The sequence below is a fragment of the Carlito syrichta genome, unplaced genomic scaffold (assembly GCF_000164805.1).
Source record: "Carlito syrichta isolate Samal-C Ts95f unplaced genomic scaffold, Tarsius_syrichta-2.0.1 Scaffold137389, whole genome shotgun sequence".
Classification (NCBI taxonomy): Eukaryota; Metazoa; Chordata; class Mammalia; order Primates; family Tarsiidae; genus Carlito; species Carlito syrichta.
Genome location: NW_007081485.1, coordinates 15,576 through 40,947, shown reverse-complemented (window position 1 = coordinate 40,947; position 25,372 = coordinate 15,576). Strand labels below are relative to the sequence as shown.

The 25,372-nt window shown below is 52.3% G+C and overlaps 1 protein-coding gene across 1 annotated transcript in view; it reads right to left on the bottom strand.

The window, feature by feature from the left end:
* HDHD5 (haloacid dehalogenase like hydrolase domain containing 5) overlaps positions 1-25,372 on the bottom strand; it is a gene marked incomplete at both ends in the record, with an annotated part of 42,592 nt that overhangs the window by 1,786 nt on the left and 15,434 nt on the right. Inside the window, 5 exons of the mRNA XM_021708447.1 lie at positions 1,413-1,587; positions 4,814-4,847; positions 6,404-6,497; positions 7,838-7,950; positions 10,976-11,185. Of these exons, the coding sequence (XP_021564122.1) occupies positions 1,413-1,587; positions 4,814-4,847; positions 6,404-6,497; positions 7,838-7,950; positions 10,976-11,185 (626 nt within the window). The remainder of the gene's footprint in view (positions 1-1,412; positions 1,588-4,813; positions 4,848-6,403; positions 6,498-7,837; positions 7,951-10,975; positions 11,186-25,372) is intronic.

The window sequence follows — 25,372 nt, the reverse complement described above, 5'->3', positions numbered from 1 at the left end:
CCAACACACACACACACACACACACACACACACACACACACACACAAAACACAAGTGTCCAACACACACACACACACAAAACACACAAAAAAACAAGTGTCAGAAGAGGACGCCACAAGCCTGTCTCCTTGGGGCCCCCGAGTTACGTGCTCTAAGGCAATACTGGGCCCGAGCACTGCCTGCCCGAGCACCACACAGCTCACCAGGAGTCAGTGGGGTAAGAAGACTCAAGATGTTGGCGTCGCGGGTACTGGCAGCCAAGCAGTACTCAGCAGCCACCAGCCGGCCTTCCAGTGGGGCACCCTGAGGACCAAAGGGCTCGGGGCGCCCCCAGACAGACAGGACAGACGACACCAGCACAGCCAAGCAGGAGGGTGAGCTTGAGAAAGCCACTTATCCACTGGGCCTCGTTCTCTCGTCTACACCACCAGAGGAGAATCCTTGCTCTCCCAGCCTTGTCTTAAGGGGGAAGGAAACCAGAAGTGAAAGAACCAACGCTGGGGGCAGAGGCAAGGAGGGGAGCAGTGGCGTCATCGGCGCTGAGCGGCTCCTAAGTGCTGTCGTCTGGCTAAACTAGACAAGAGCACACTGTTAGGACCGTGGAGAGTGGCTGGGCGCAGTGGCTGGCTCCTATAATCCCAGCACTTAGGGAGGCCAAGGACAGGGGGACTGCCTGAGCCCAGGAGTTTGAAACCAGGATTCCTGGGCAGCATAGCAAGACCCTGCCCCTACAAAAAGCCAAAATATACTCTAGGCATGATGGTGTGCGCAGTAACCCCAGCAACTCGGGCGGCTAAGGTGGAAGGTTCACTTGAGCCCAGGAGGGCGACAGAGTGAGACACAATTCAAAAATAAAAATAAAAAGATTGTGGAGGGCAGGGGTAGTGTGTTAAAAGTCTTCTCAGCCGGGCTCAGTGCTCAGCCTATAATCCCGTACTCTGGGAGGCTGAGGTGAGTGGATTGCCTGAGCCCGCGGGTTCAAGACCCGCCTGGGCAACTTGGTGAGACCTCATCTCTACAATAAATCCAAAAACTCAGCTGGGCGTGGTAGCACATGCCTGTAATTCCGGCTACTCGAAAGGCTGAGGCGGAAGGATCACTGGAGACCAGTGGGTCGAGGCTGCACCCGGCCACTGCACTCCAGTCTGGGCGACAGAGTGAGACTCCAACTCAAAAAAAAAAAAAAAGTCATCTCAACACATCCTCAGTGCTCAGGCATCTGCAGTTTTAGTTTAATAACTAATATAGGAAGTGGCCCTCGAAAGCCCTCCAAAGGCCAAGTTACGGGGGCAACCATTAGGTAGGCTCCGACCACCCAGGGCGTCAGAATGTGGGTTGGGAACCCGCCCGCGGGACCAGCCAGGCAGTAGCCAGAGCAGGCCGCCAGGGTCAAGGCTGGGGACGCTGCTCACCTGGGCATCTTGGCTTCAGCCATCCAAAGGAGATCCATGTTGCTGGCCAGGACAGGGAGATGTGGGTAGGGGACTGTGGCCAGGCCAGTCCCGGGGTTCCCGTTGCTGAGAAGGACATCCATGATCAGCTGCAGGTTGGTCTCCCAGCGGACAGGCTCCCCCAGGAGGAGCACCCCTGGCGAGAGAAGGGCAGGGTGAGCCTGCGGGTAGTCGGCGGCCCTTGGGGGCGGGTCGGATGGAAGCCCCGCAGGGTGCCAGCTGGGGCCAGAGGGGCTCCCACCTACAAGCTCTGCCTCGGTGTATTCGCCCGGCAAGGACACAGCTCCCTGAGCCCTGGAGAGCCACACACCCTCGTCCCTGGGCAAACAGCCCGGGCCCCAGAAGGAGCCTTCTGCGTTCCCATTTTGACTGGAGTCCAGTGGCCTTCGCAGAAGAGGGCTCCTGCTGACTGACCTGCCATGCCCTCCCCGCATGTCCCTGGGCCCTATTCCCTCGGGCACATCTGAGCCCGGGGACCAGTAGAACCAAGTGGCCTGGAGAAGCGCATCTGGAATCAGCGATCTGGATTCTCACCCGAATCTGCCAATTTCCTGTATGACTATGGGCAAGTGACTCACCTCCGAGCCTGTTTCCTCAACTATCTAGAGCAACAGCAACTGACAGTGCTGCTGTGAGGTGTGGCAAACCAACACTGAGTCCAAGGCTGTACACACAGCAAGCATGGACAAAGGACAGTTGCCGCTCTCAGTCACAAGCTGGGTGAACTGAACCAGACAGGGGTTCTCAGCAGGCCAGTGCCGCCCTTAGAGAGGTGTTTTAAAAATCGGAGGCCAGCTGGGCTCGGTGGCTCAGCCTGTAATCCCTGTGCCTTGGGAGGCTGAGGTGAGTGAATTGCCTGAGCCTGTGGGTTCGAGACCCGCCTGGGCAACTGGGCGAGACCTCATCCCTACAATAAAACAAAAATGAGCCGGGCGTGGTAGCGCGCGCCTGTAGTTCCAGCTACTTGGAAGGCTGAGGCGGAAGGATCGCCAGAGCCCAGCAGGTCGAGGCTGCGGTGGCCGGGAGCGGCCACTGCACTCCAGTCTGGGTGACAGAGTGAGACTCCAACTAAAAAAAAAAAAAAAAAAAAATTAAAAATTAAAATAAATAAATAAATAAATGAAAATCAGAGACCAGCCAAATGCTATGACTCAAGCCTAGCACTTTGGGAGGCTGAGATGAGAGGACTGCCTGAGCTCACAGGTTCGAGACCAGCCTGGGCAACTTGGCGAGACCTCATCTCTACAATAAATCAAAAATTAGCCGAGCATGGTAGCAACCGCCTGTAGTTCCAGCTACTTGGAAGGCTGAGGCAGAAAAATCCCCTGAGCCCAGCAGGTCGAGGCTGCCGTGGCCATGAGCTAGCCACTGCGCTCCAGCCTGGGCGACATGAGATTTCAACTCAAAAAAAAAAAAAAAAAAACCAGAGGCCATTTTTAACTGTCACAATAACACAGTGGCCGAGGGCTGCGAGGGGTAGGGGTGCAACATGCTCAGGACAGCTGTGTACCATTGCAAACTGTCCTGTGTCCTAATAGCATATGGCCATGTAGGTGTTTGACCTGGTTATAAAGGCTTGAGTTAATTCCGTTTTACACAGAACTATAAAGTGTTTTGAGTCATTTTAATAAACACTGATTTTTCCAAAAATACCACAATCACGTAAAGTCAAGAGCAAGCTGGGCACGGTGGCTCAGGCCTGTAATCCCAGCACTTTGGGAGACAGAGCTGAGAGGACTACCTGGACCCAGGAGTCTGAGACAGCCTGGGCAACGCAGTGAGACCTCATCTCTACACAAAATCAGAAAACGAGTCGGACGTGGTGGTGTGTGCCTGTAGTCCCTGCTCAGGATGCTGAGGTGGAAGGATCGCTTGAGCCCAGGAGGTCGAGGATGCCGAGAGCAGTGATTGTTGTGAGCGTGCCACTGCATTCCAGCCTGGGCAGCAGATTGAGAATCTGACTCAAAAAAAAAAAAAAGGTCAAGAGAAGATTGTACTTCGTTTTTTAAAACTTCACCAAGGAGTTGGGCTCGGTGGCTCAGCCTGTCATCCCGCGCCTTTGGGAGGCTGAGGTGAGTGGATTGCCTGAGCCCGCAAGTTCAAGACCCGCCTGGGCAACTTGGCAAGACCTCATCTCTACAATAAATCAAAAATTCAGCCAGATGTGGTAGCATGCGCCTGTAGTTTCAGCTACTCGGAAGGCTGAGGTGGAAGGATCACCGGAGCCCAGCAGGTCGAGGCTGCGGTGGTTGGGAGCGGCCACTGCATTCCAGTCTGGGCGACAAAGTGAGACTCCAACTCAAAAAAAAAAAAAAAAAAAAACCTTCATCAAGGGGCCAGGCTTGGTGGCTCAGCCTGTAATCCCGTGCCTTCGGAGGCCAAAGTGAGTGGATTGCCTGAGCCTGTGAGTTCGCGACCCGAATGGGCAACTTGGCGAGACCTCATCTCTACAAAAAAAAAAAAAAATTAGCCAGGCGTGGTAGCATGTGCCTGTAGCTCCAGCTACTTGGAAGGCTGAGGCGGAAGGATCGCCAGAGCCCAGCAGGTTGAGGGTGCAGTAGCCGGGAGCAGCCACTGCACTCCAGTCTGGGTGACAGGGTGAGACTCCAATTCAAAAAATATATAAATAAATAAATAAATAAAACTTTACCAAGGGCAACCCCTTTGGGTCCTCTCCCACTGTGGGAGCTTTTCTGTCCTCTCAATAAATCCCACTTCAAAACAAAACAAATAAAAAACTTCCCCAAGAGTTGTTCCCTGTTTCTGAAAATCACGTCGCTGCAGCACGGCTGCCCTAACTTCTGCGTCACCGAGGAAGCATGCCTGGGTCACACCCGTGCATACTTGTGCCATCTGCATCTGTAGCTGTAACCCTCACAGGAATGCTATGCTCTGTCAATCATTTCACTTCTTGAATAATTGCTACCTAGTGAAATACATTGTTATCTTCTTACTAAAAATGTTGTCTTTTATTTTCCCTATTACAGGTAGGGTTTTCTACTGAGCTAATTTTTCCTTTGTGTATGAAAAGGTCTATGACCCTAGAATTCCAGCTCAGGACAGGAAAGGGGATGCCACAGTGTCTTTGTTGTAGGGGGAGCCTTGGGCTTCCGCGTGAAAAACTCTGGACCAGATGGCCCCCTTCTGCCCCACGACTCTCTGAGCTGCTGCGGTCTTTCCAGAGTAGCAAGGCGGGTGGCATGAGAAGGAACGACCGCCAACACTGGTCTCAGCACAATCCCAGAGGTGGTGAGTGGCAGACCCCGCGCCGAGCCAGGCGTCCCGATGCCCAAGGCCGGCCTCATGCCCACCAGGCTGCCAGCAGACAGCCCCACTAACAGCACAAAGAGGACCGCTTTTACCTTCAATGGCGGGGAAGTCGGTCCTCAGCAGCGGCTGCGAGAGACAAAGGACAGGCCATCAACCAACGGTCACCTCCACTCCAGACTGCACCCGGACCACAGACCCTCCCCATGGCCGAGCCCAAGGCCAGGGAGCTGAGAAAGGTGCAAAGACATGGCCAGTGGGCCACAGAACAGGCAGAGGAATGCCCATGAGATGGTCGGCCAGGAGGAAGGGCAGTCAAGCATCTTTCTCCAGCAAGGCCAGAACGCAAGACGCAAGAAACGGGCCAAGAGAGAGTCTAGAATCGGGAAGCTGAAGGTGAGGGGAGCCTATGATGGGCCTTTCTCGTGATGTCTGCTCCGGAGGCCTCAATGACCAGGCTGCCTCTGGGGCCCATTCTTTCCCAGGCCCCTGGAGTCTTGGCGCTGCCACTAATGGCTGTGTGACCTGGGTAGGTCACGTCCCTTGTGAGGAGCTCAGTCTCAGCTATTCTGAACCCTGTTCCAAGTCCAACGCTGTGGTTCTCCACAAGATGAGCACAGCTCAAGGAGAAAGCTCTCCGAGGGGCCAAGGGCTCGAATCCATCGGAAAGCTCTGGAGGAGGAAGGCCCTGGGCCACACAGGCGGGCTGTCCGCTGGTAACCGCTGAGAGCCACCTAACGAGGTGTGGCACACACAAAGCTCGCACGAGGGAGATGGGGCCGAGGGTACCTCAAGCGGTGGGCGGTTGTACTCTAGAGCGGTGGTTCCCAAGCTTTTTGGCATCAGGGACTGGTGTTGTGGGAGGCAATTTTCCCACTGATGGGGGAGCGGGACGGGGAATGGCTTCGGGATGATTCAAGCACATGACATTTACTGTACAGATCATCAGCATTAGATTCTCACAAGGAGCGCACAGCCTAGACCCCTCACATGTGCACTTCGCAGAGGTTCACGCTCCCAAGAATCTAATGCCTCCACCAATCTGACAAGAGGCGCAGCTCAGGCGGTAATGCCAGCAGTAATGCCAGTGATGCGGAAAGGCTGGAAACACAGAAGAAGCCTCGCTCGCTCGCCCGCCGCTCACCTCCTGCTGTGCCCCCAGTTCCCAACAGGCTGCAGACTGATACGTTTGGGGACCCCTGCTCTACAGGACCTGTGGGAGAGGCCCTGGAACTGCCGGCCACAAGACACAGGAAAACAGCGGCTCGAATGAGCTGACCCGCCAGGCACCAGGCAGACATGCAGTAGCCAGTGCTGCTTTCACAGGGCACCCCTGTGCCATGGAACAGCAGTGGTCACGTGCAAGGGCTGGCGACCCCCCCGAGCAGCACTGGACAGCCGGCCAGCAGAGGACAAGCTACTCACTGGGGGACGTTAGGCTCTGAAAGGAGCCCCCAGTCAGCAAACCCTGTCGAAGACAGGGCTGGGAGCCTGCTGCTTCTCCGGCCACCCCACAGGTCCAGGGAACAAAACCCCTGGCCGGACATGCCTCTCAAAGAGATGACATGGACACACGGAACAAGCAGCTCTGGGCAGAAGGGTGCGAGGTCAGAGGGTGAAGCAAGCAGAGACCACCTGCACAGAGACCCCAGAGAGCAATGCGGCCCAGGTGGGGCTCCCCTCACCGTAGTCTTGGGCCGCCGCTCCAGGTCCACCATGTCGAGCACAGGGAAGGCCATTCGCAGCTCATCTATGGTCACCAGGTTCCGGAAGCCCAGTCTGGAGCGCGATCAGGAGGCAACACCACATGTTCCAGGGGAGATGCCTCTCTGAACACAGCGAATCCCAAGCGAGGGGAGCCAGACCCTGCCCGGATCAAACCAGGCTGGAGGGAAACCGGCAGGGCCCGGCAAGGACGACTCACTGAGCCTGCACAGGCAGAGTGGACACAGCAGCTCCAGGCACCCAGCAGCAGTCCCTGGACGCAGGGGTCAGGTCCTGGGGAGCACCGCTTGGGGCGCCAAGGCACACAAGGCTGTACCCTCAAGGAGCTCGTGCACACTCAGCCCATCAGAACTAGCACTCTGTGAACGGCACTGAGGTCAGGGAGACGTCACCGTGGGCTGGAGACGGGCAGGGTCTTGCAGGAGGACTGAACTAACATCTTGAAGGATGACCCTGCTCCAGCAAGCAGGGGAGGCCCTGGGAAGGGACAGCCAGCTCCAGCCTCATCTCCTCTAAACTTGCCTCCATTTCCTGTCTTCAGTTCCAACTTGCAACCTTAACTGGACAAATGAATCTCCCCAAAATGATGATCCCATCAGACACCACTTCAGCACTCAGGTCTGCACTGCGGAGTCATGCCACACTCCTGAGGTCAGGCCACTGCGAGGCTTCTCAGCCACGGGCACTTCTCCGCCCACTCCCTGACAGCCTCCAAGACGCCACCAGCAACCCTTGTCCCAGGGCTATGCTCCTCCCTCCACACCTGCGACACTCGGCACCATCTAAACATGCCTTTATTGCTCATGGGTGTACTCTTGCTTCAACAAGGAACCCGGGTTCACTCACAGTCCTCCACCCCCACCCTGGTCCTCACCCCCTTTGGAGCACACACGTGGTTAGCGCTGGTACCAGGAAGTGCTCAGGACAGAGGCTGCTTGGGAACAGGGACCACGTCTTCCGCACCCAAAGGGATGAGGTCCCTGTGGCTGCTCCCTCAGCACTGGCTGAGAGGCGAACTGAGTGCCCCGAGGAGGAGGGCCAGAGCGGTGGTTCCCCAACCGAGACAGAACCACCTACATCGAGCATTGCTTTTTAGATACAGATTCCTGAATTTTACTCTAGACCCAGGGAAGCAGGACTCTATAGCAGTAAGACCAGGAATCTGTAGGGCTCCCAGAAGATTCTGCTGCAGGGGCTTGTGGCCTGGCTTCAGAAGTCACTGGACACGAGGACTGGTGACACTCGAGCTGTCCACCCTCCCAAGAGCCCGACAGCCCAGGCACGCCGGGATCCTGCACCCAGTACTCCTCACTCGGGTCCACACTCAGCCCAGGGAGGGAAGGCCCCAGTCCTGCTCTTCCTCTGTGGCCAGAGCAGGAAGACCAGAAGGATACACTCGGGCATTTTCCAGCAGGGGCCCCTGCCCAGACACCAGCATCCGCTTCCCATGGAACTGCGAGAAGAGCTTCATGGGGCTGTGGGAGAGGAGGACCTGGTCTGTGTCCACCTGAGGAGATGCAGAGACAGGAGAAGACATATAGTTGCAGGAAACACAGGCCAGTTCCAGCACCAGGCGCCCTGAAAGCTTTCCCACACAGTGTGAGGAGGGTTTGTCTCATTTGCTCCTTGCCACACAAAACACAACAGAAAGGACACCTGACTTGAGTCTTGCTGGGCTCAGCTCTGGACACCCTCTGGGTTCCTCAATCACTTGGAGGTCACGGGGTTTGCACCTGTTCCTGGTCACTAGTCGTAGGGATCTGGCTTAAACTTCTTCTTGTTTTCAGTTCTTCTCAGACTTAGCTTGTTTTTTTTTATGAGTCGGATTCTCACTCTGTCGCTCAGACCGGGATGCTATGGCATGCTCAGGGCCACCGCAGCCTTGACCTGCTGGACTCAGGTAATCCTTCTGCCTCAGCCTTCCAGGTAGCTGGAACTACAGGTGTGTGCCACCATGACCGGCTAATCCTTTGATCTATTGTACACAGGAGGTCTTGCCATGTTGCCCATGATGGTCTCAAACCTGTGGGCTCAGGTAATCCTCTCACCTCCGCCTCCCAAAGTGCTGGGATTATTCCTTTTTTTAAAAAGTCGGGGGTCTCACTCTGTCACCCTGGCTGGAGCACAGTGTCATGATCATGGCTCCCCACAGCCTCGACTTCCTGGACTCCTCCTTGCCTCCCAAGTAGCTGAGACTACAGGCACATGCCACCACGCCTGGTTAATGTTTTAAAATTTTTTATAGAGATGAGATCTAGCTATGTTGTCCAGACTGGTCTTTTTTTCCTGCAAAAAGCTTTATTTTCATTTGGTCCAGGGCTTGGGAGAGGGCTCCAGGGTAGTTAAAAAGCTGCCTGGTGCTGGAGGAGGAGGCTCAGACAGAAGCCCTGAGACTTTGAGAGGGCCCCCTGGAGGCCACTGAGCTCCTCGTTGTGCTGGAGGGTGAGCCTTTCCAAGAGATACTCGCCAGCCCAGGCTCAGGGCCAGGCTGCCTTTGAAGGCTGGTCCGTGGTCACCCGTCTTGACGAGTTTCACTTCCTCATTTAGGAAATGGCTCTCCAGGAAGTCACAGAGATGTGCAGGCAGATCCCAGGGCAGGAAGATCCAAAAGGACTGGTTCAGGTTCTTCTCCAGGGCCACGGCAGCTCCCATGGCATCCAGGGTTGCCCCCCACTCATTCTGAGATGGCTTCTAGACACCCTGGAAGAGGGCAAGGCCGCCATGTTGGTTTTGCATCTTCAAGAGATGCTCTGGCGCCCTGGCACCCCTCCTCAGCCAATCCACAGAAGAAGCGACCTGCCTTCCAGAGCCACATCAGTGTGGTTGAAAGAGAAGCCCAGAGAAAGGCAAGTGTAGGAGGTCTGCAGATGCAAACTGACCAGGCAGTTGACAGCTGCCCTCCACCTCGGTGGAATAATTCTGGCGAACCTGGGAGCTCCCGGTTGGTCAGCAAGAAGGCGCTAACCACAGAAACACCGTTGGCTGGTCCCAGGGGCAGGAGGTGGCCGAGAAGAGTATGTCGAGGCTGGGTTGCAAGTGGAGAGGAGACTAGAGGTCAGTAGGAGGCTGGAAGGGAGGGAGGCCGGGGGTCTGTACCGTCCAAACACTGCTGAAGCAAGAGACAGATCTGCGGGACCACTGAGCGCTGCCCAGGCTGGTCTTGAAAACCTGGGCCCAGCCGGGCTCGGTGGCTCAGCCTGTAATCCGACGCCTCGGGAGGCTGAGATGAATGGATTGCCTGAGCTCGCAGGTTCAAGACCCGCCTGGGCAACTTGGCGAGATCTCATCTCTACAACAAATCAAAACATCAGCCAGACGTGGTAGCACGTGCCTGTAGTTCCGACTACTTGGAAGGCTGAGGCGGAAGGATCATCGGAGCCCAGCAGATCGAGGCTGCGGTGGCCGGGAGCGGCCACTGCACTCCAGTCTGGGCGACGGAGTGAGATTCTAACTCAAAAAAAAAAAAAAGAAAACCTGGGCCCAGGCAACCCTCCCACCTTGGCCTCACAAAGTGATGGGATTATAGGTGTGAGATACCATGCCTGGCATGCTTAACATTTATACTGACCCCAACAATGCGGCTTCTACTCAGAAGGTTTTTGGAACACTCTCTGGAAACCTCAGCAAGGAACCAATTTTATTTCCTTACACTTTGCATTCACTTCAAGCAGTATCCTCTAAGAGGCCATTTCATTTACTGTCCTGGCTCTAAAGGACTCTGTCCAATTCACCTGCAACAAGCAGGAGTGTGTTGGCCAGGTACAGTGGCTCGTGCCTGTAATCCCTGCACTCTGGGAGGCAAAGGCCAGAGGATTGCCAGAGTCCAGGAGTTCGAGACCAGCCTGGGCAACTCGGTGAGCCCTCATCTCTACAATAAATCAAAAAACTAGCCGGTGTGGGGGCATGCACCTGTAGTTCCGGCTCCTTGGAAGGCTGAAGCGGAAGGATCGCCTGAACCCAAGCAGGTCGAGGCTGCGGTGGCCATGAGCGTGCCACTGCACTCCAGCCTGGAAGACAGAGAGAGACTCCAACTCAAAAGCAAAAAGCGTCGAGGCTGGGCTGCAACGGGGCCTGTAGGAGTGCGGCCTCTGGAGGACGGCACCCTCGAGGTGCACATGGGCTTCACCAAAAAGGCCGTGACTTCAGAGCCCCATCTGCTGCAAGGACCTGGAGACAAGCGTGACGATTGCTTCCCAGGGGGCAACAGCCCTCCTGCCAGGGTGAAAAAATGGGTACAAGGACAGTAAACTAAACCTGCCAAGTACAGGGGCAGGACTTCTGTGTTCAACAGTGTGTGGAGGTGTCTGTGTATGACACGTGATGGCCTCATGATGAGGCTCTACTCATGAGGCTAGGCTTGAACTTCGGAAAATTCTTGTTCCTACAGGGTTGAGAGAATTCCACTGACCCAACTGGCCACAACCTAGGACCCGGCGACACTGTACCCAACCCAGGGAGAGGGACCTGGAGCGGGCTGGGGTTGCACAAGGAACCCGGTCCTTGGGCTTCCGGGCCCCCAGCTGCCTCCTCACCTTGCACCCCAGCTGAGCCGACAGCTCCTGGGCTTTGCGGTCTTGTGAGATGTTCCCAGCATTTGTGACAAAAACCACAGGCACCCGCAACTGCCCCTCAGGGTTCACCAGCCTGCGGAATGCTTCCAGAGCGGCAGGGATCACCTTGTGGCCCCGCACCAGCACTCCGTCGATGTCCAGCAAGAGCCCAAAGGTGGGCGGGCCCTGTAGGAAGCGAGACAGATGTCAATTTACCACCGCAAACATACTGATTTATATTGATTACCACCGCACCAGGCAGAGACGGGAGCGAAAGGAGAAAAATTACCCTCGCCAGACAGGTCCAACGCCATCCTCAGCCCCCTACCCCGGACCCTGGAAAAGTAGGTCACAGGGATTTTTAAAAGGCAGGGATTTCTCACAGAGCAGATCTATCCACAACACATAACTAGTCCTTCTGCATGTTTCTTAAAGCATACAACTACTCTGCTAAAATTGTGCTGGTATAATTCATTTTTTTGGAGTCAGGGTCTCCCTCTGTCATTCAGACTGGAGTGCAGTGGCATGATGGTAGCTCACCACAGCCTCACCTTCCTGGGCTCAGGAGATCCTCCCACCTCAGTCACCCAAGTAGCTGGGACTATAGGCATGTGTCAGTGTGCCCAACTAATTTATTTTATTTTATTTTTATTTTATTTTTCTCACTCTGTCACCCAGGTTGGAGGGCAGTGGCAGGCTCCCGATCACCACAGCCTCAACTGCTGGGCTTAGGTAATCCTTCTGCCTCAGCCTTCCAAGTAGCTGGATCTACAGGCACGTGTCACCATGCCCGGCTAGTAACTTTTTAAATTTTTTTTTAAAGATGGAGTCTTGCTATCGCTATGTTGCCTAGGCTGGTCTTGAAGTCCTGGGCTCATGTGATCCTCCCACCTTGGCCTTCCAAAGTGCTGGGATTACAAGTATGTGCCACAGCACCCAGACATGTTGGTATAATTAATATAAAGCAAATTTTAAATTAAAAAAAAATAGAGAAATACAAAGAAAATATAATCTTATACCTTAAAACAATCATTCTATCCTTTCTGTTTTGTTTTGAGTTGGGGTCTCACTCTGTCACCCAGGCTGGAGTGCAATCATGGCTCACCATAGCCTCTACCTCCTGGGCTCAGGAGATCCTTCTGCCTCAGTCTCCCAAGTAGCTCGGACTACAGACACATACTAATTGTTTTTACTTTTTATAGAGATAAGGTCTTGCTATGTGGCCCAGGCAGGTCTCAAATTCCTGCGCTCCAACAATCCACTCACCTCAGCCTCCCAAAGAGCAGAGATTACAGGCATAAGTCACTGCACCCAGCCCTTTCCCCCCATTCTTACGTTTATCCTGTAGCTACAACTATATTTTATACATGCAATTTTACATCTTATCCTCTTTGCTTGACGTGTCAAAAGCATCTTCACTGGTCCCAATAGCCTTCAGGATATTTTGTGATGGTTTTACTCTAACACACACAAAATTAAAAACACAAACAAGCTAGGTGCAGTGGCTCACGCCTGTCATTCCAGCACTCTGGGAGTCAGAGGGAAGAGGACTGCCTGGGCCCAGGGGTGTAAGTCCAGCCTGGGCAACTTAGTGAAAACTCGTCTCTACAAAAAAATCAAAAAAATCAGCCAGGTATGGTGGCACGTGCCTGTGGTTCCAGTTACTTTGAAGGCTGAAGCGAAGCCAGACCAGGTGGCTCACACCTATGATCCCAGCACTTTGGGAGGCTGAGGCGAGAGGACTGCCTGAGCCCACAGGTTCGAGACCAGCCTGGACAACTTGGTGAGATCTTGTCTCTACAATAAATCATAAAAATTAACCAGGTGTGGTGGTGCATGCCTGTAGTTCCAGCTACTTGGAAGGCTGAGGCAGAAGGATCACCTGAGCCCAGCAGGTCGAGGCTGTGGTGGCTGTGAGCGTGCCACTACACTCCAGCCTGGGAGACAGAGTGAGATTCTGACTAAAAACAAAAACAAAAACAAAAACAATGAAGGCTGAGGCGGAAGGATCACCTGAGACCAGCAGGTCAAGGTTGTGGTAGGCGTGAGCGTGTCACTGCACTCCAGCATGGGAGGCAGAGTAGTGAGACTCCTCTCAAAACAAACAAAAAACACAAACAAATGAAAACATCTCAACTGCTACAGATGATACAAAAAATGCTTTTTAACGTTTCTTGTCTCCATCTTCCACCTAGCCCCATTCCCTCTTTTAAATATTTTTGTTTTTGATTTTGTTTTTTGTTTTGGGTCAGAATCTCACTGCTGCCCAGGCTGGAGTGCAGTGGCACAGTCATGGCCACTGCAGTCTTGACCTGCCGGGCTCAGGTGATCCTTCCGCTTCAGCCTTCCAAGTAGCTGGAACCACAGATGTGTACCACCACACCGGCGAGGTCTCGCCAAGATGCCCAGGCTAATCTCGAACCCCTTGGGCCCAGGCAATCCTCTCATCTCCGCCTCCCAAAGTGCTGGGATTACAGGTATGAGCCACTGCACCCAGCTCTTGTATATTTTCCAGAAACCTTTTATGGATATATAGAAGACACACTTTTTATCTTTTAATCTCTCTCTCTCGTTCATGAAATCGTGTTGACTTTCTCCTCCCTCTAGCTTTTTCTCATGGTGTCTCTTGGCTATCTTTCCCTATTAGTATGCAGAGCTCTGCCTCCTAAACATAATCTCTGGCTACATGATATTCTGAGTCAAAATTTTTTTTTTTGAGTTGGAGTCTCACTCTGTTGCCCAGGCTAGAGTGCAGTAAAATGTTCACGGCCACTGCAGCCTTGACCTACTGGGCTTGGGTGATCCTTTCGCCTCAGCCTTCCAAGTAGCTGGGACTACAGAAGTGCCACCATACCAGGCTAGTTTTTTGATTTATTGTAGAGACAATGTCTTGCTGAGTTGCCCAGGCTGGACTCGAACCCCTGGGCTCATGCAATCCTCAATCCTCTCGCCTCTGCCTCCCAAAGTACTGGGATGACAGGCACGAGCCACTGCGCCCAGCTCTGAGTCAATAATTCACTAACATTATGTTTCCCTATTTGGAATACTTAGGTTATTCTATTTTTTACTATGATGAATAATGCCAGAAGGAACGTCTTCATGAATATTGCTTGTCACATATTATGGGTACTTCCTTAGGCTGGATTCTTTTTTTTTTTTTTTTTTTGAGTTAGAGTTTCACTCTGTCACTCAGACTGTAATGCAGTGGCTGCTCCCGGCCACCGCAGCCTCGACCTGCTGGGCTCTGGCGATCCTTCCACCTCCGCCTTCCAAGTAGCTGGAACTACAGGCGTGCGCTACCACACCCGGCTAATTTTTTATTTATTGTAGAGATGAGGTCTTGCCAAGTTGCCCAGGCAGATCGCGAACGCGCGGGCTCAGGCAATCCACTCAGCTCGGCCTCCCAAAGTGCTGGGATTACAGGCTGAGCCACCGAGCCCAGCCTAGACTGGATTCTTAAAAGTAGGAGTAAGAAGTCAAAGAGTGCAAATGCAATCCCTCTTCTCCAAAAATATGCATCAGCTCACACAGCTGCCAGCAACGCACTTTACCTGTACAATACTGATTTTCACGTGGATCACACAGTTTGTCCGTTATCAATCATTTTGTGAACTTAAAGGTAAAATAAGTGGTCTCATTTCAATATGCATTTCCTGGATTGAAAAGTTGAATACTATGTTTGTTGTTGCAGCTCTATTCACAATAGGAAAAACACGGAACCAACCTTGTTGGCCATCGGAGCTGGACTGGATTAAAAAATGTGGTACATATACACAATGGAATATTATGCAGCCATAAAGAAGGACAAACATACAGACTTCACAGCGACTTGGATGGATTTGGAGTCGATCATACTCAGTGATTTATCACAGAAACAAAGAAGACAATTCCATATGTTCTCACTCATAAGCAGACCTTGAACAATTATAATACTATCAGAAAGCATTTGGAGCCGGGCTCGGTGGCTCAGCCTGTAATCCTGCGCCTTTGGGAGGCTGAGGTGCATGGATTGCCTGAGCCCGCGGGTTCAAGACCTGCCTGAGCAGCGAGACCTCATCTCTACAATAAATCAAAAAATTAGCTGGGCGTGATAGCGCATGCCTGTAATTCCGGCTACTTGGAAGGCTGAGGCGGAAGGATCGCCAAAGCCCAGCAGGCGAGGCTGCAGTGGCCGGGAGCGGCCACCGCACTCCAGTCTGGGCGACAGAGTGAGACTCCAACTCAAAAAAAAAAAAAAAGAAAGCATTTGGCAGTAATGGGAAACTTTCAGGGGAGGGGGGTGGGATTGGCAGTTGAGGGAAACTGCTAGGGGAGGGAGGGGCACACCTCATCAACAAGGGTACCTGCATAATCAACGTTTGTATACCTAACCCGGAATTGTACCCCACATCTTTATAATAAAAAAAAGTTGAATACTGTTTTTTGTAAAATTCATTCCATTTATTTTATAAACTTCCTACTAGCATACTAGATGTTTTTCAACGATCAAAACAATCTAACCAAACCTATTTGCTGTTTGTTTCACTGGTGCCAACTGCATGTGCCGAATGCAACCTGGGCTCTACCCCTAAAGTGCAAGGGACAAGAAGCATCGTGCTCCTGTCCTGCATGATAACCAGGCTAGAAAGCAAACCCGCAACTGCAACACTGTCGCGGGTACAAATCACATCTCAGTACTGAAATTCTGGGTAAATAAACAGAATTAAACAGAGGCAGTTTCTTGGAAGAGAGCACCGAGCTAGGCAAGGAAAGAGTTAAATGTATGCATTCATGTAACAAAACTCTCCAGGGAGCCCAATCAGCACCAGACTAGACAAGCTGACAGACCCATTCCACCTATGAGGCTCAATAAGACAATTAAACCAGCAGCCCCAGGACAGTCTACACTGAGCGTTAAGTTAAGAGATGCATATGACTGGCCAGTGCTGTGGCTCCAGCCTGTCATTCCAGCACTTTGGGAGGCAGACGCGAAAGGATTGCCTGAGCTCAGGGGTTCAAGACCAGCCTGGGCAAGTTGGCGAGACCTTGTCTCTGCAATGTAACAAAAAATCAGCCGGGCGTGAAAGCGCACGCCTGTAGTTCCGGCTACTCGGAAGGCTGAGGCAGAAGGATCGCCGGAGCCCAGCAGGTTGAGACTGGAGGCAGGGAGCGTGCCACTGCCCTCCATCCTTGGGGACAGAGTGAGACTGACTCAAAAAAAGAAGAGACTGCCGGGCTCGGTGGCTCAGCCTGTAATCCCAGCACTTTGGGAGGCTGAGGTGAGTGGATTGCCTGAGCCGGCGGGTTCGAGACCCGCCTGGGCAACTTGGTGAGACTTCATCTCTACAATAAATAAAAAACATTAGCCGGGCTCGGTGGCTCAGCCTGTAATCCCGCGCCTTTGGGAGGCTGAGGTGAGTGGATTGCCTGAGCCCGAGGGTTCGAGACCCGCGTGGGCAGGCGAGACCTCATCTCTACAATAAATCAAAAAATTAGCCGGGCGTGGTAGCGTTCGCCTGTAATTCTGGCTACTCGGAAGGCTGAGGCGGAAGGATTGCCGGAGCCCAGCAGGTCGAGGCAGCGGTGGCCGGGAGCGGCCACTGCACTCCAGTCTGGGTGACACAGTGAGACTCCAACTCAAAGAAAAAAAAAAAAAAAGAAGAGATGATGTGTCTATAGAGGGATCCAACCGTAGGCGTGGAGCGACTGGCCATCGTGGGTCTCCGAGGCCAATGGAAGGAGTCTCAAACAGAAAAGCAGCAGCATCACATGTGGGCTGCAGAAAACCGTGGCTGTGACTGACAGAAGACAAGCGGAAGGAGACCAGTTGGGACCAGATGCAACCCAGAGAGAGATGCTGGTGGCTTTCACCAGGGAATGCCCACAGAATGGATGGCAGAGCAGAAGAGAAGGCAGAACAGCCAAGACTTGCTACCCACCCCGGTGCAGGGGCAGAGGGGTGGAGGAGCCACAGGGATGCTGGGGTCACTGAACCAAGGGACAAGTCGGACAAGGACTCAATAAAGGTAAGTCCCACTGTGGACCTGGGGGACAAGCAAGTAGAGACAGCGGTACCAGACAGGGGTCCTGCAGACGAGAACTTGGGAGGTCTCAGGACGCCACTCAAGGATGGGCCACGCAGAGCCACCAGCAAGACGGAGTCAGTGTGGTATGACCACCGCCCCGCAAAAAAAGACTGAGTCAGGGTGAGGAGGATAATCAAGACCGCGTGGAGTCAAGGAAGCCGAGGGAAAGACCAGCTGGAGTGGCTACAACGTCCCGCCTCCCTCCCCAACAGGCAAGAGAACCAGGAGGCGGTCTTCCAACTCCCCCAGACTGTGTGCGTTGGCCTTGGCCCGGGGGCTCAAACAAGGACAGCAGCTGTGCAAAGCTTCAGGAGGGCGGAGCCACTAGAAAAACAGGAGGAAGCAACTCGAGCCAGCAGGGTGGCACATCTGAACACCAGGAAACAGCTGCCAGAAGAAACTGGCCCAGCCGCTCATGCCACGCAGGGAATGCCCAGATAAGCAGTGCCGGCCTGCCAGCTCCTAGGGCCAAGGCTGTTGACCTAGACCGGTCGACTGTACTGGGCACTGAGCCAGAAACAGAACAAAGGCATTTTTTCTTCTTTGCAGCAGCACTTCGGGGAGGTGTCGGTTCATTATCTCCAAACGGCATGACCCAACAAAAGGTGCCCGGGTTACACGTGGTGCTTGACACACAGGCACTGAATCATCTAACTGCATGAACAGGAAACCAGCTTCAGAGACAACTAGATAAGGATCACCCAGTAATCCCAGCCCTTTGGGAGGCCGAGGTGAGTGGATTGCCTGAGCCCGCGGGTTCAAGACCCCCCTGGGCAACTTGGTGAGACCTCATCTCTACAATAAATCACAAAAACTAGCTGGGCGTGGTGGCATGCATCTGTAGTTCCAGCTACTTGGAAGGCTGAGGCGGAAGGATCGCCCGAGCTCAGCGAGTCGAGCTTGTGCGGTGGCCACTGCACGCCAGTCTGGGCAACAGGTCAGGCAATCGTCTCGCCTTGGCCTCCCAAGTGCCGGGATTACAGGCTTGAGCCAATGCGCCTGGCCTTATTTCTGTACTTTTATGGACAGAGCATACCGTTCCAAAAATTTAAACTTAAGACTTATTTGCTTATAGTATAGAGATAATCAGAAAAAAAGTTTAATGAGGCCTGGATTTTTACTAATTACTAACGTTGCCAGGTACGGTACTGGCATCGTGGTTATGTTCCAAATGTTCTTATTTTCTTAGAAGTACACGAAGAAGAATTTAGTATTGAAATGACGAGAAATCAGGGACTGACTTTAAAATCTCACAGCTGTAAGAAGGGAGGAGGAGGAAGATAACCAAAGTGAGCACGGCCGAGTGTTCAAAACTATTGAATCTGAGAGATGGGCATACGGGCTCCTATTATTCTGTCTCTGAATTTTTGAAAACTTACACAGCTAAAAAAGACAGTTCGCTTGTGCTGACGGCTGCAAAATTTGCCCACACACAGTTTTAACGGTCACATCCCAAAGAGTAACAAGATCTGCTTTCCCAAAAATAGCATCCTCAGCCCCTGCTCCTGACAAGGAGGCTTGCTGGAAAAGGCAGCAACATCCTTCCGGCCCCTTCCTCTGCCACCACACCTGCCTCCCCAGCCCGCAGGAAGCACAGAGCCCAGGCACCCGGCAACACAAAACGGAAGAGCACGGCAACTGTAGCCAACAGACCACACTGATGCCAAGAATACACCAGACCACACAAGGATGCTTGGTCCACCATGATGGTCTCAGTAGATGTCACTGGTGCCTGTAGCTAAAATGACAAGAGAACAGGGAACTGCAGAAGAAAAAGAACCACCTGGCTGGGTGAGGTTATTCACTCCTGTCATCCCAGCACTCTGGGAGGCGGAGGTGAGAGGATTGCCTGAGCTCAGGAGCTCGAGACCAGCATGGGCAACTTGGTGAGACCTTGTCTCTACAATCAGTCAAAAAATTAGCCGGGCATGGTGGCGCAGCTGTGGTTCCAGCTATTTGGAAGGTTGAGGTGAAGGACTGCCTGAGCCCAGCAGGTCAAGGCTGTGGTGGACATGAGTGTGCCCCTGCACTCTAGCCTAGGCAACAGAGTGAGATTCCTACTCCAAACAAACAAACAAACAAACAAAAAGGACTGCCTGCAACAAAACTCAGTGAAGCTTTCAGCAGAAACTTCTGCAGACCTCAACAAGTTCCTTCAAAAATTTGAAACAAGGACATCAGCAGCGAAAGGTTTTCATGAACAGAGAGGAATGTTCACATCATATTATCAGCTTACAAGCAAATTGATGAGGAAAAAAAAGAAAGGAAACCAAGCAAATCATCATGTACGTATTTCTGAAGAGTGACACCTTCTCAAGAGCCCTGGGCAGGTCCTTCGGAAGGTATTCCAGAAGACACTGTCTTCACCTATTCCAGGAGAAGACAGTCACCATAGGAGACCTCTCCATGTGCACTACCTCCCTGAAGACCTGCCCGTGGACCACATGTGCAGGTGGAACACAGTGACAATGATGCCCCCGGCCCTGTGTAGGCCTAGATGAATTGATTATTTATCTCTTCATTAAACAAAAAGCTTAAAACTGGCCAGGCACGGTGGCTCACACCTGTAATCTCAGCACTTCGGGAGGCTGAGGTCAGAGGACTGCTTGAGGCCAGGAGTTCAAGACTAGCCTGGGCAACATAGCAAGACCCCCATCTCACAAACAAACAAAAAACATGAGCTGGGTGCAGTGGTATGTCCCTGTAGCCCCAACAACTCAGAAGACTGAGGTAGGAGGATGGCTTGAGACCATGAGTTCAAGGTTAGAGGGAGCTTTGATCACACCACTGAACTCCAGCCTGCATGACAGAATGAAATCCTACCTCTTAAAAAATACATAAAAATAGAAAAAAGTTTATGGAATAAAGGTATAAATAAAATATTCTGAACTGGATGCAGTGGCTAACGCCTATAATCCCAGCACTCTGGGAGGCCAAGGCAGGAAGATTGCTTACGCCCAGGAGTCTGACACCAGCCTAGACAACATAGTGAGACCTCATCTCTACAAAAAAAAAAAAAAAAAAAATTAGTCAGCTCTGGTGGCACATGCCTGTAATCCCAGATACTCAGGAAGCTGAGGCAGAAGGATCACCTGAGCCCAGGAGCGTGAAACTTCAGTGAGCTGTGTTTGCACGACTGCGCTCCAGCCTGGACGAATGAGAATATGTTTGTGTTTCAAGCTAAATGTAAATACAAAAGAATCGAAAAGGTCAGGCGCAGTGGCTCAAGCCTGTAATCCCAGCACTACAGGAGGCTGAGGAGTGAGGATTGCCTGAGCCCACGGGTTCGAGACCAGTCTGGTCAGCAGTGAGACCTCATCTCTACAATAAATCAAAAAATTAGCCGGGTGAGGTAGCGCGCGCCTGTAGTTCCGGGTACTCGGGAGGCTGAGGCAGAAGGATCTCCGGAGCCCAGCAGGTCGACGCTGGGGTGGCCGTTGAGTGTGCCACTGTACTCCAGCCTGGGCAATGGAGTGAGACGCCAACTCAAAAAAAAAAAAAAAGAATAAAAAAGTTTCAAAAACCTAAATTTGTAAAGTAAAAAAGTTACAGGCTGGAAAAAGTAGCTCATGCTTGGAAACCCAACACTTTGGGAGGCCAAGGCAGGAGAATTACTTAAGGCCAGGAGTTTGAGACCAGCCTGGGGAACTTGGTGAGACCTTGTCTCTACAATAAATCAAAAAATTAGCCGGGCGTGGTGGCACACACCTGTAGTTCCAGCTACTTGAAAGATTGAGGCAGAAGGATCGCCTGAGCTGAGCGGGTTGAGGCTGCAGTGGCTGTGAGCACGCCCCTGTACTACAGTCTGGGTTGCATGCAGAGTGAGATTCTGACTCAAAAAAAAACAAAACATACTGCAGCCCAAGTGTAAAGTGTTTAGAAAGTCCACAGGAATGTACAGTGACGTCCCAGGCCTTCACATTCACTCACCACTCACTACTCACCCAAAGCAACCTTCCAGTCCTGTAAGCTTCATTGCTATTAAGTGTCCTATTAAAAAGTACCATTTAAAAATCTTTCTTATTTTGAGCCTGGGATTCAGTCTGTCACCCAGGCTGGAGTGCAGTGACACAAACATGGCTCACCACAGCCTTGGCCTCCTGAATTCAGGCGATCCTTCTGCCTCAGCCTCCCATTTAAAAATGGCTAATTTTTTTTTTTTACAAACAATATTTTTTATTATGATATTGTGGGGTACAGTTAAGGGTTAGGTGTACAGATATGCTTCATTCAGGCACCCTTGTTGATAAGAGGTGTCTCCCCGTCCCCAGACAGATGTTTACTACCATTAATCCCACCTCCCTTGCCCTCCCTCCATCCCATAGTTTCCCACCACTGTCAGTCATTTTCCTATGGTAATACACTGGATGATCAAGGTAAAAATGGCTAATTTTTAAAATTTTTTGTAGAGACAATGTCTTACTGTGTTACCCAGGCTGGCTCAAGAACTCCTGGACTCAAGCAATCCTCTCACCTCAGACTCCCAAAGTGCTGGGATCACAGGTGTGAGCTGCTGTGCTCAGCCTATACTGCATTTTTGCTGTGCCTTTTGGATGTTTAGATATAGTTAGATACATTGTGGCACAATGGCTTATAGCATTCAGCACAGAAACACAGCTTGCAGGGGTGTAGCCTGGCAGCAACAGGCTGTCCCACACAGCCTATCTGTGCAGCAGGCTAGGTCAGCAGTCCCCAACCTTGTTGACATCAGGGACCAGTTTCATGGAAGACAGTTTTTCCAAGACATCATTCTGCCCCTGGCCCTGAATCTCATGTCCTTCTCACCTTGCAAAGTATAATCGTCCCTTCCCAGTAGTCGCCAAAAGTCTTAACTCACTCCAGCATCAACTCAACAGGCCAAAGTCTCATCTGAGACTGAGCATGTTCCTCCCACCACAAGCCAGTGTTTATTTGCAAGACACAACGGTGGTACAGGCACTGGGCAAGCACTTCTGTCCCAAGAGACAGACATCGGCTCAAAGGAAGAGCGACAGGCTCCAGTGAGTCCAAAACCCAGCAAGGCGGACATTAAGTCTCCTGACTCCACGTCCTGCTTCCTGGGCACGCTGATCCGGGGGCGGGCTCCCAAGGTCTCAGGCAGGCCCCCGCGGGCTTTCTGGGCTGCCCTCATAGGCTGGAGTCGAATGCTTGCAGTTTCCAGGCGAGGGTGCATGCTGCCAGTGGCTCCACCATTCGGGTCTGGAGGATGGCACCCCCGCCCCCATTAGTCAGTACCGTGGTGGGACTCTGCGTACTCCAACCCCACGCTCCCCCTCGGCACGGCCCCTGGAAAAGGCTCTCTACGGGCTCCCAGCCCTGCGACAGGCTTCTTTCTGCGTGGGTACCCAGGCTTCCTCCTACAGCCACTGAAATCTAGGGGGCAGCGGCCAAGGCCCCACCAGCCGGCATTCTGCCACCTGCAGGCTTAATACCACTTCAAAGCCGGCAAGGCTGGCAGGTGGGGCCTTCCCGTGGAGGCCGGAGCCAGAGTTCCTGGGATGCAGAAAGCCGGTCACAGGAGGAACAAGACAGACTCCGAGCTGCCCCGCCCCCCTGGAGACACCGCCTTGAAAATTTACTGAAAGGCTGTGGGGGCTTTTGCCCATTGTTTTGAACATTAGCACCTGGCTTCCTTTCTTTTATTTTTCTTTAAATGTACTTATAGAGACCAGGCTTTAAGATGTTACCCAGAGCTGCGCTCAGTGGCTCAGCCTGTAATCCCGCGCCTTTGGGAGGGTTCGAGACCCGCCTGGGCAACTTGGCGAGACCTCATCTCTACAATAAATCAAAAAATTAGCCGGGCGTGGTAGCACGCACCTGTAGTTCCGGCTACTTGGAAGGCTGAGGCAGAAGGATCGCCAGAGCCCGGCATGTCGAGGCTGCGGTGGCCAGGAGCGGCCACTGCCCTCCAGTCTGGGCGACAGAGTGAGACTCCAACTAGAAAAAAAAAAGATGTTACCCAGGTTGGTCTGAAACTCCTGGGCTCAATAAATCCTCCCAATTCAGCCTCTCAAAGTGCAGGGATTACAGGCGTGAGCCACACACCTGCTGGCACCTTTTAGTTTAAGAGGTGGCTCCATTAGCCGGGCATGGTAGCGCGCACCTGCAGTTCCAACTACTTGGAAGGCTGAGGCGGAAGGATCGCCGGAGCCCAGCAGGTCGAGGCTGCGGTGGCTGGGAGCGGCCACTGCACTCCAGTCTCGGCAACAGAGTGAGACTCCAACTAAAAAAAAAGAGGTGGCTCCATAAACCACTTAGATTCTTCCCTAGAAAATGCTCTTTCAGGTCGGGTTTAGTGGTTCAGCCTGTAATCCCAGCACTTTGGGAGACCGAGGCAAGTGGATTGCCTGAGTCTATGGGTTCAAGACCAGCCCGGGCAACTTGGCGAGACCTTGTCTCTACAATCAATCAATCAATCAATCAATCAATAGCCAGGCATGGTAGTGCACACCTGCAGTCCCGGCTACTTGGAAGGCTGAGGCCGAAGGATCGCCGGAGTCCAGCAGGTCAATGCTGGGGTGGCTGCGAGTGTGGCACTGCACTCCAGCCTGGATGACGCAGTGAGACTCCAACTCAAAAAAAACAAAGAAAAGAAAACGCTCTCTCCTTCTCTCCTATAGGGCCAGGTTGCACATTACAATCTGCTTCCCTTTTGGTTACAATTTTTGACTTTAAGTCATTCCCTGATCCAAATCTGATCCCAGGCTGTTAGAGGCAGCCACACCATTTCTTGAATGCTCAGCTGCTTAGATATTTCTTCCAGGCTGGGTACAGTGGCTCAGTCTATAATCCCAGCACTTTGGGAGGCCAAGGAGAGAGGAATGCCTGAGCCTGGGGGTTTGAGACCAGCCTGGGCAACTTGGTGAGACCTCGTCTCTACAATAAACCACAAAAACTAGCCAGGCATGGTGGCGTGAGTCTGTAGTTCCAGCTACTTGGAAGGCTGAGGCGGAAAGGATCGCCGGAGCCCAGCAGGTCGTGGCTGTGGTGGCTGTGAGCACGCCACTGCACTCCAGTCTGGGTGACAAAGAGACTCCAACTCAAAAAAAAGAAAAAAGAAATTTCTTCCACCAGGTGCCCTAAGCCATCTGGAGGGCTCAAGTTCAGCCCTCCACAAGGTCCAAGTGCACAGATACAGTGCAGCCAAGGTCTTTGCCAAACCATGACAAGGGTGACCTTTGCTCCTGTTCCCAAGATGTCCCTCATCTCCATTTGAGGCCTCATCAGCCTGGCCTTCACTGTGTTTCTATCAGCATCTTGGTCACAATCACTTCACCACTCTCTAGGAAGTTCCGGCATCTTCCTGTCACCTGAGCCCTCCAAACTCTTCCAGCCTCTGCCTGTTACCCAGCTCCAAAACTGCTTCTACCTTTTCAGGGAGCTTTACAGCAACACCTGGACTTCGTATCAATTTTCTGTATGAGCTCATTTTTTGTGACTACAGAGAGATACCGGGGGCTGGGTAATTTGAAAAGGAAATCGGCTTATTTTAGCTCACAATTCTGCAGGGTGCTGGCATCCTCTGGGCTTCCGGTGAGGCCTCAGGAACCTCACAATCATGGCGGATGGCAGAGAGGGAGCAGGCGTGTCCCATGGGGAGGGCCGGACAGAGAGAGCAGGGAATGCCAACTTCTTTTAAACAACCAGCCTCACGTGAGCTAAGAGAGTGAGAACTCACTCATGACCACAGAGTGATACCCAGTCCTTCCCGAGGGATCCCCCTCCAAGACCCAAAGATCTCCCAGAGGTCTCACCTTAATATTGGGGACCACGTGTCATCATGAGACTGGAGGGGACAAACCACGTGGGGAGTAGGATAGGGAAACTGCATACTTTCTGCTCAATTACTCTGAAAACATGAAGCTGCTCTAAAAAGTAAAGTCTATTAATTTCTTTTAAGGGACAGCACCTAGAAAAAAGTATTTTTATTTCTTTTCATTTTATCCCCTTTAGTAACTCTATCCTGACTTTTCTTCTGTGTCACTTTCTTTTTTACTTTGTCCTCTTAATTAAAGTTCATTTCTGTGGCAGTGATAAAATATGCAGCATTTTAACATTAATTTAAAATAAAGGAACCACTAAGATGTTCCTTTGTTTTTGCTTCTTACTTACAATTGGTTTGGCATGTTTTCTTTTTTGATTTGGAGTCTCACTCTGTCGCCCAGACTGGAGGGCAGTGGCATGCTCCCAGCTACCACAGGCTCAACCTGCTAGGCTCCAGTGATCCTTCCACCGCAACCTTCCAAATAGCCGGAACGACAGGCGTGCGCTACCATGCCCGACTAGTTTTCGATTTTTTTTTTTTTTTTTTTTG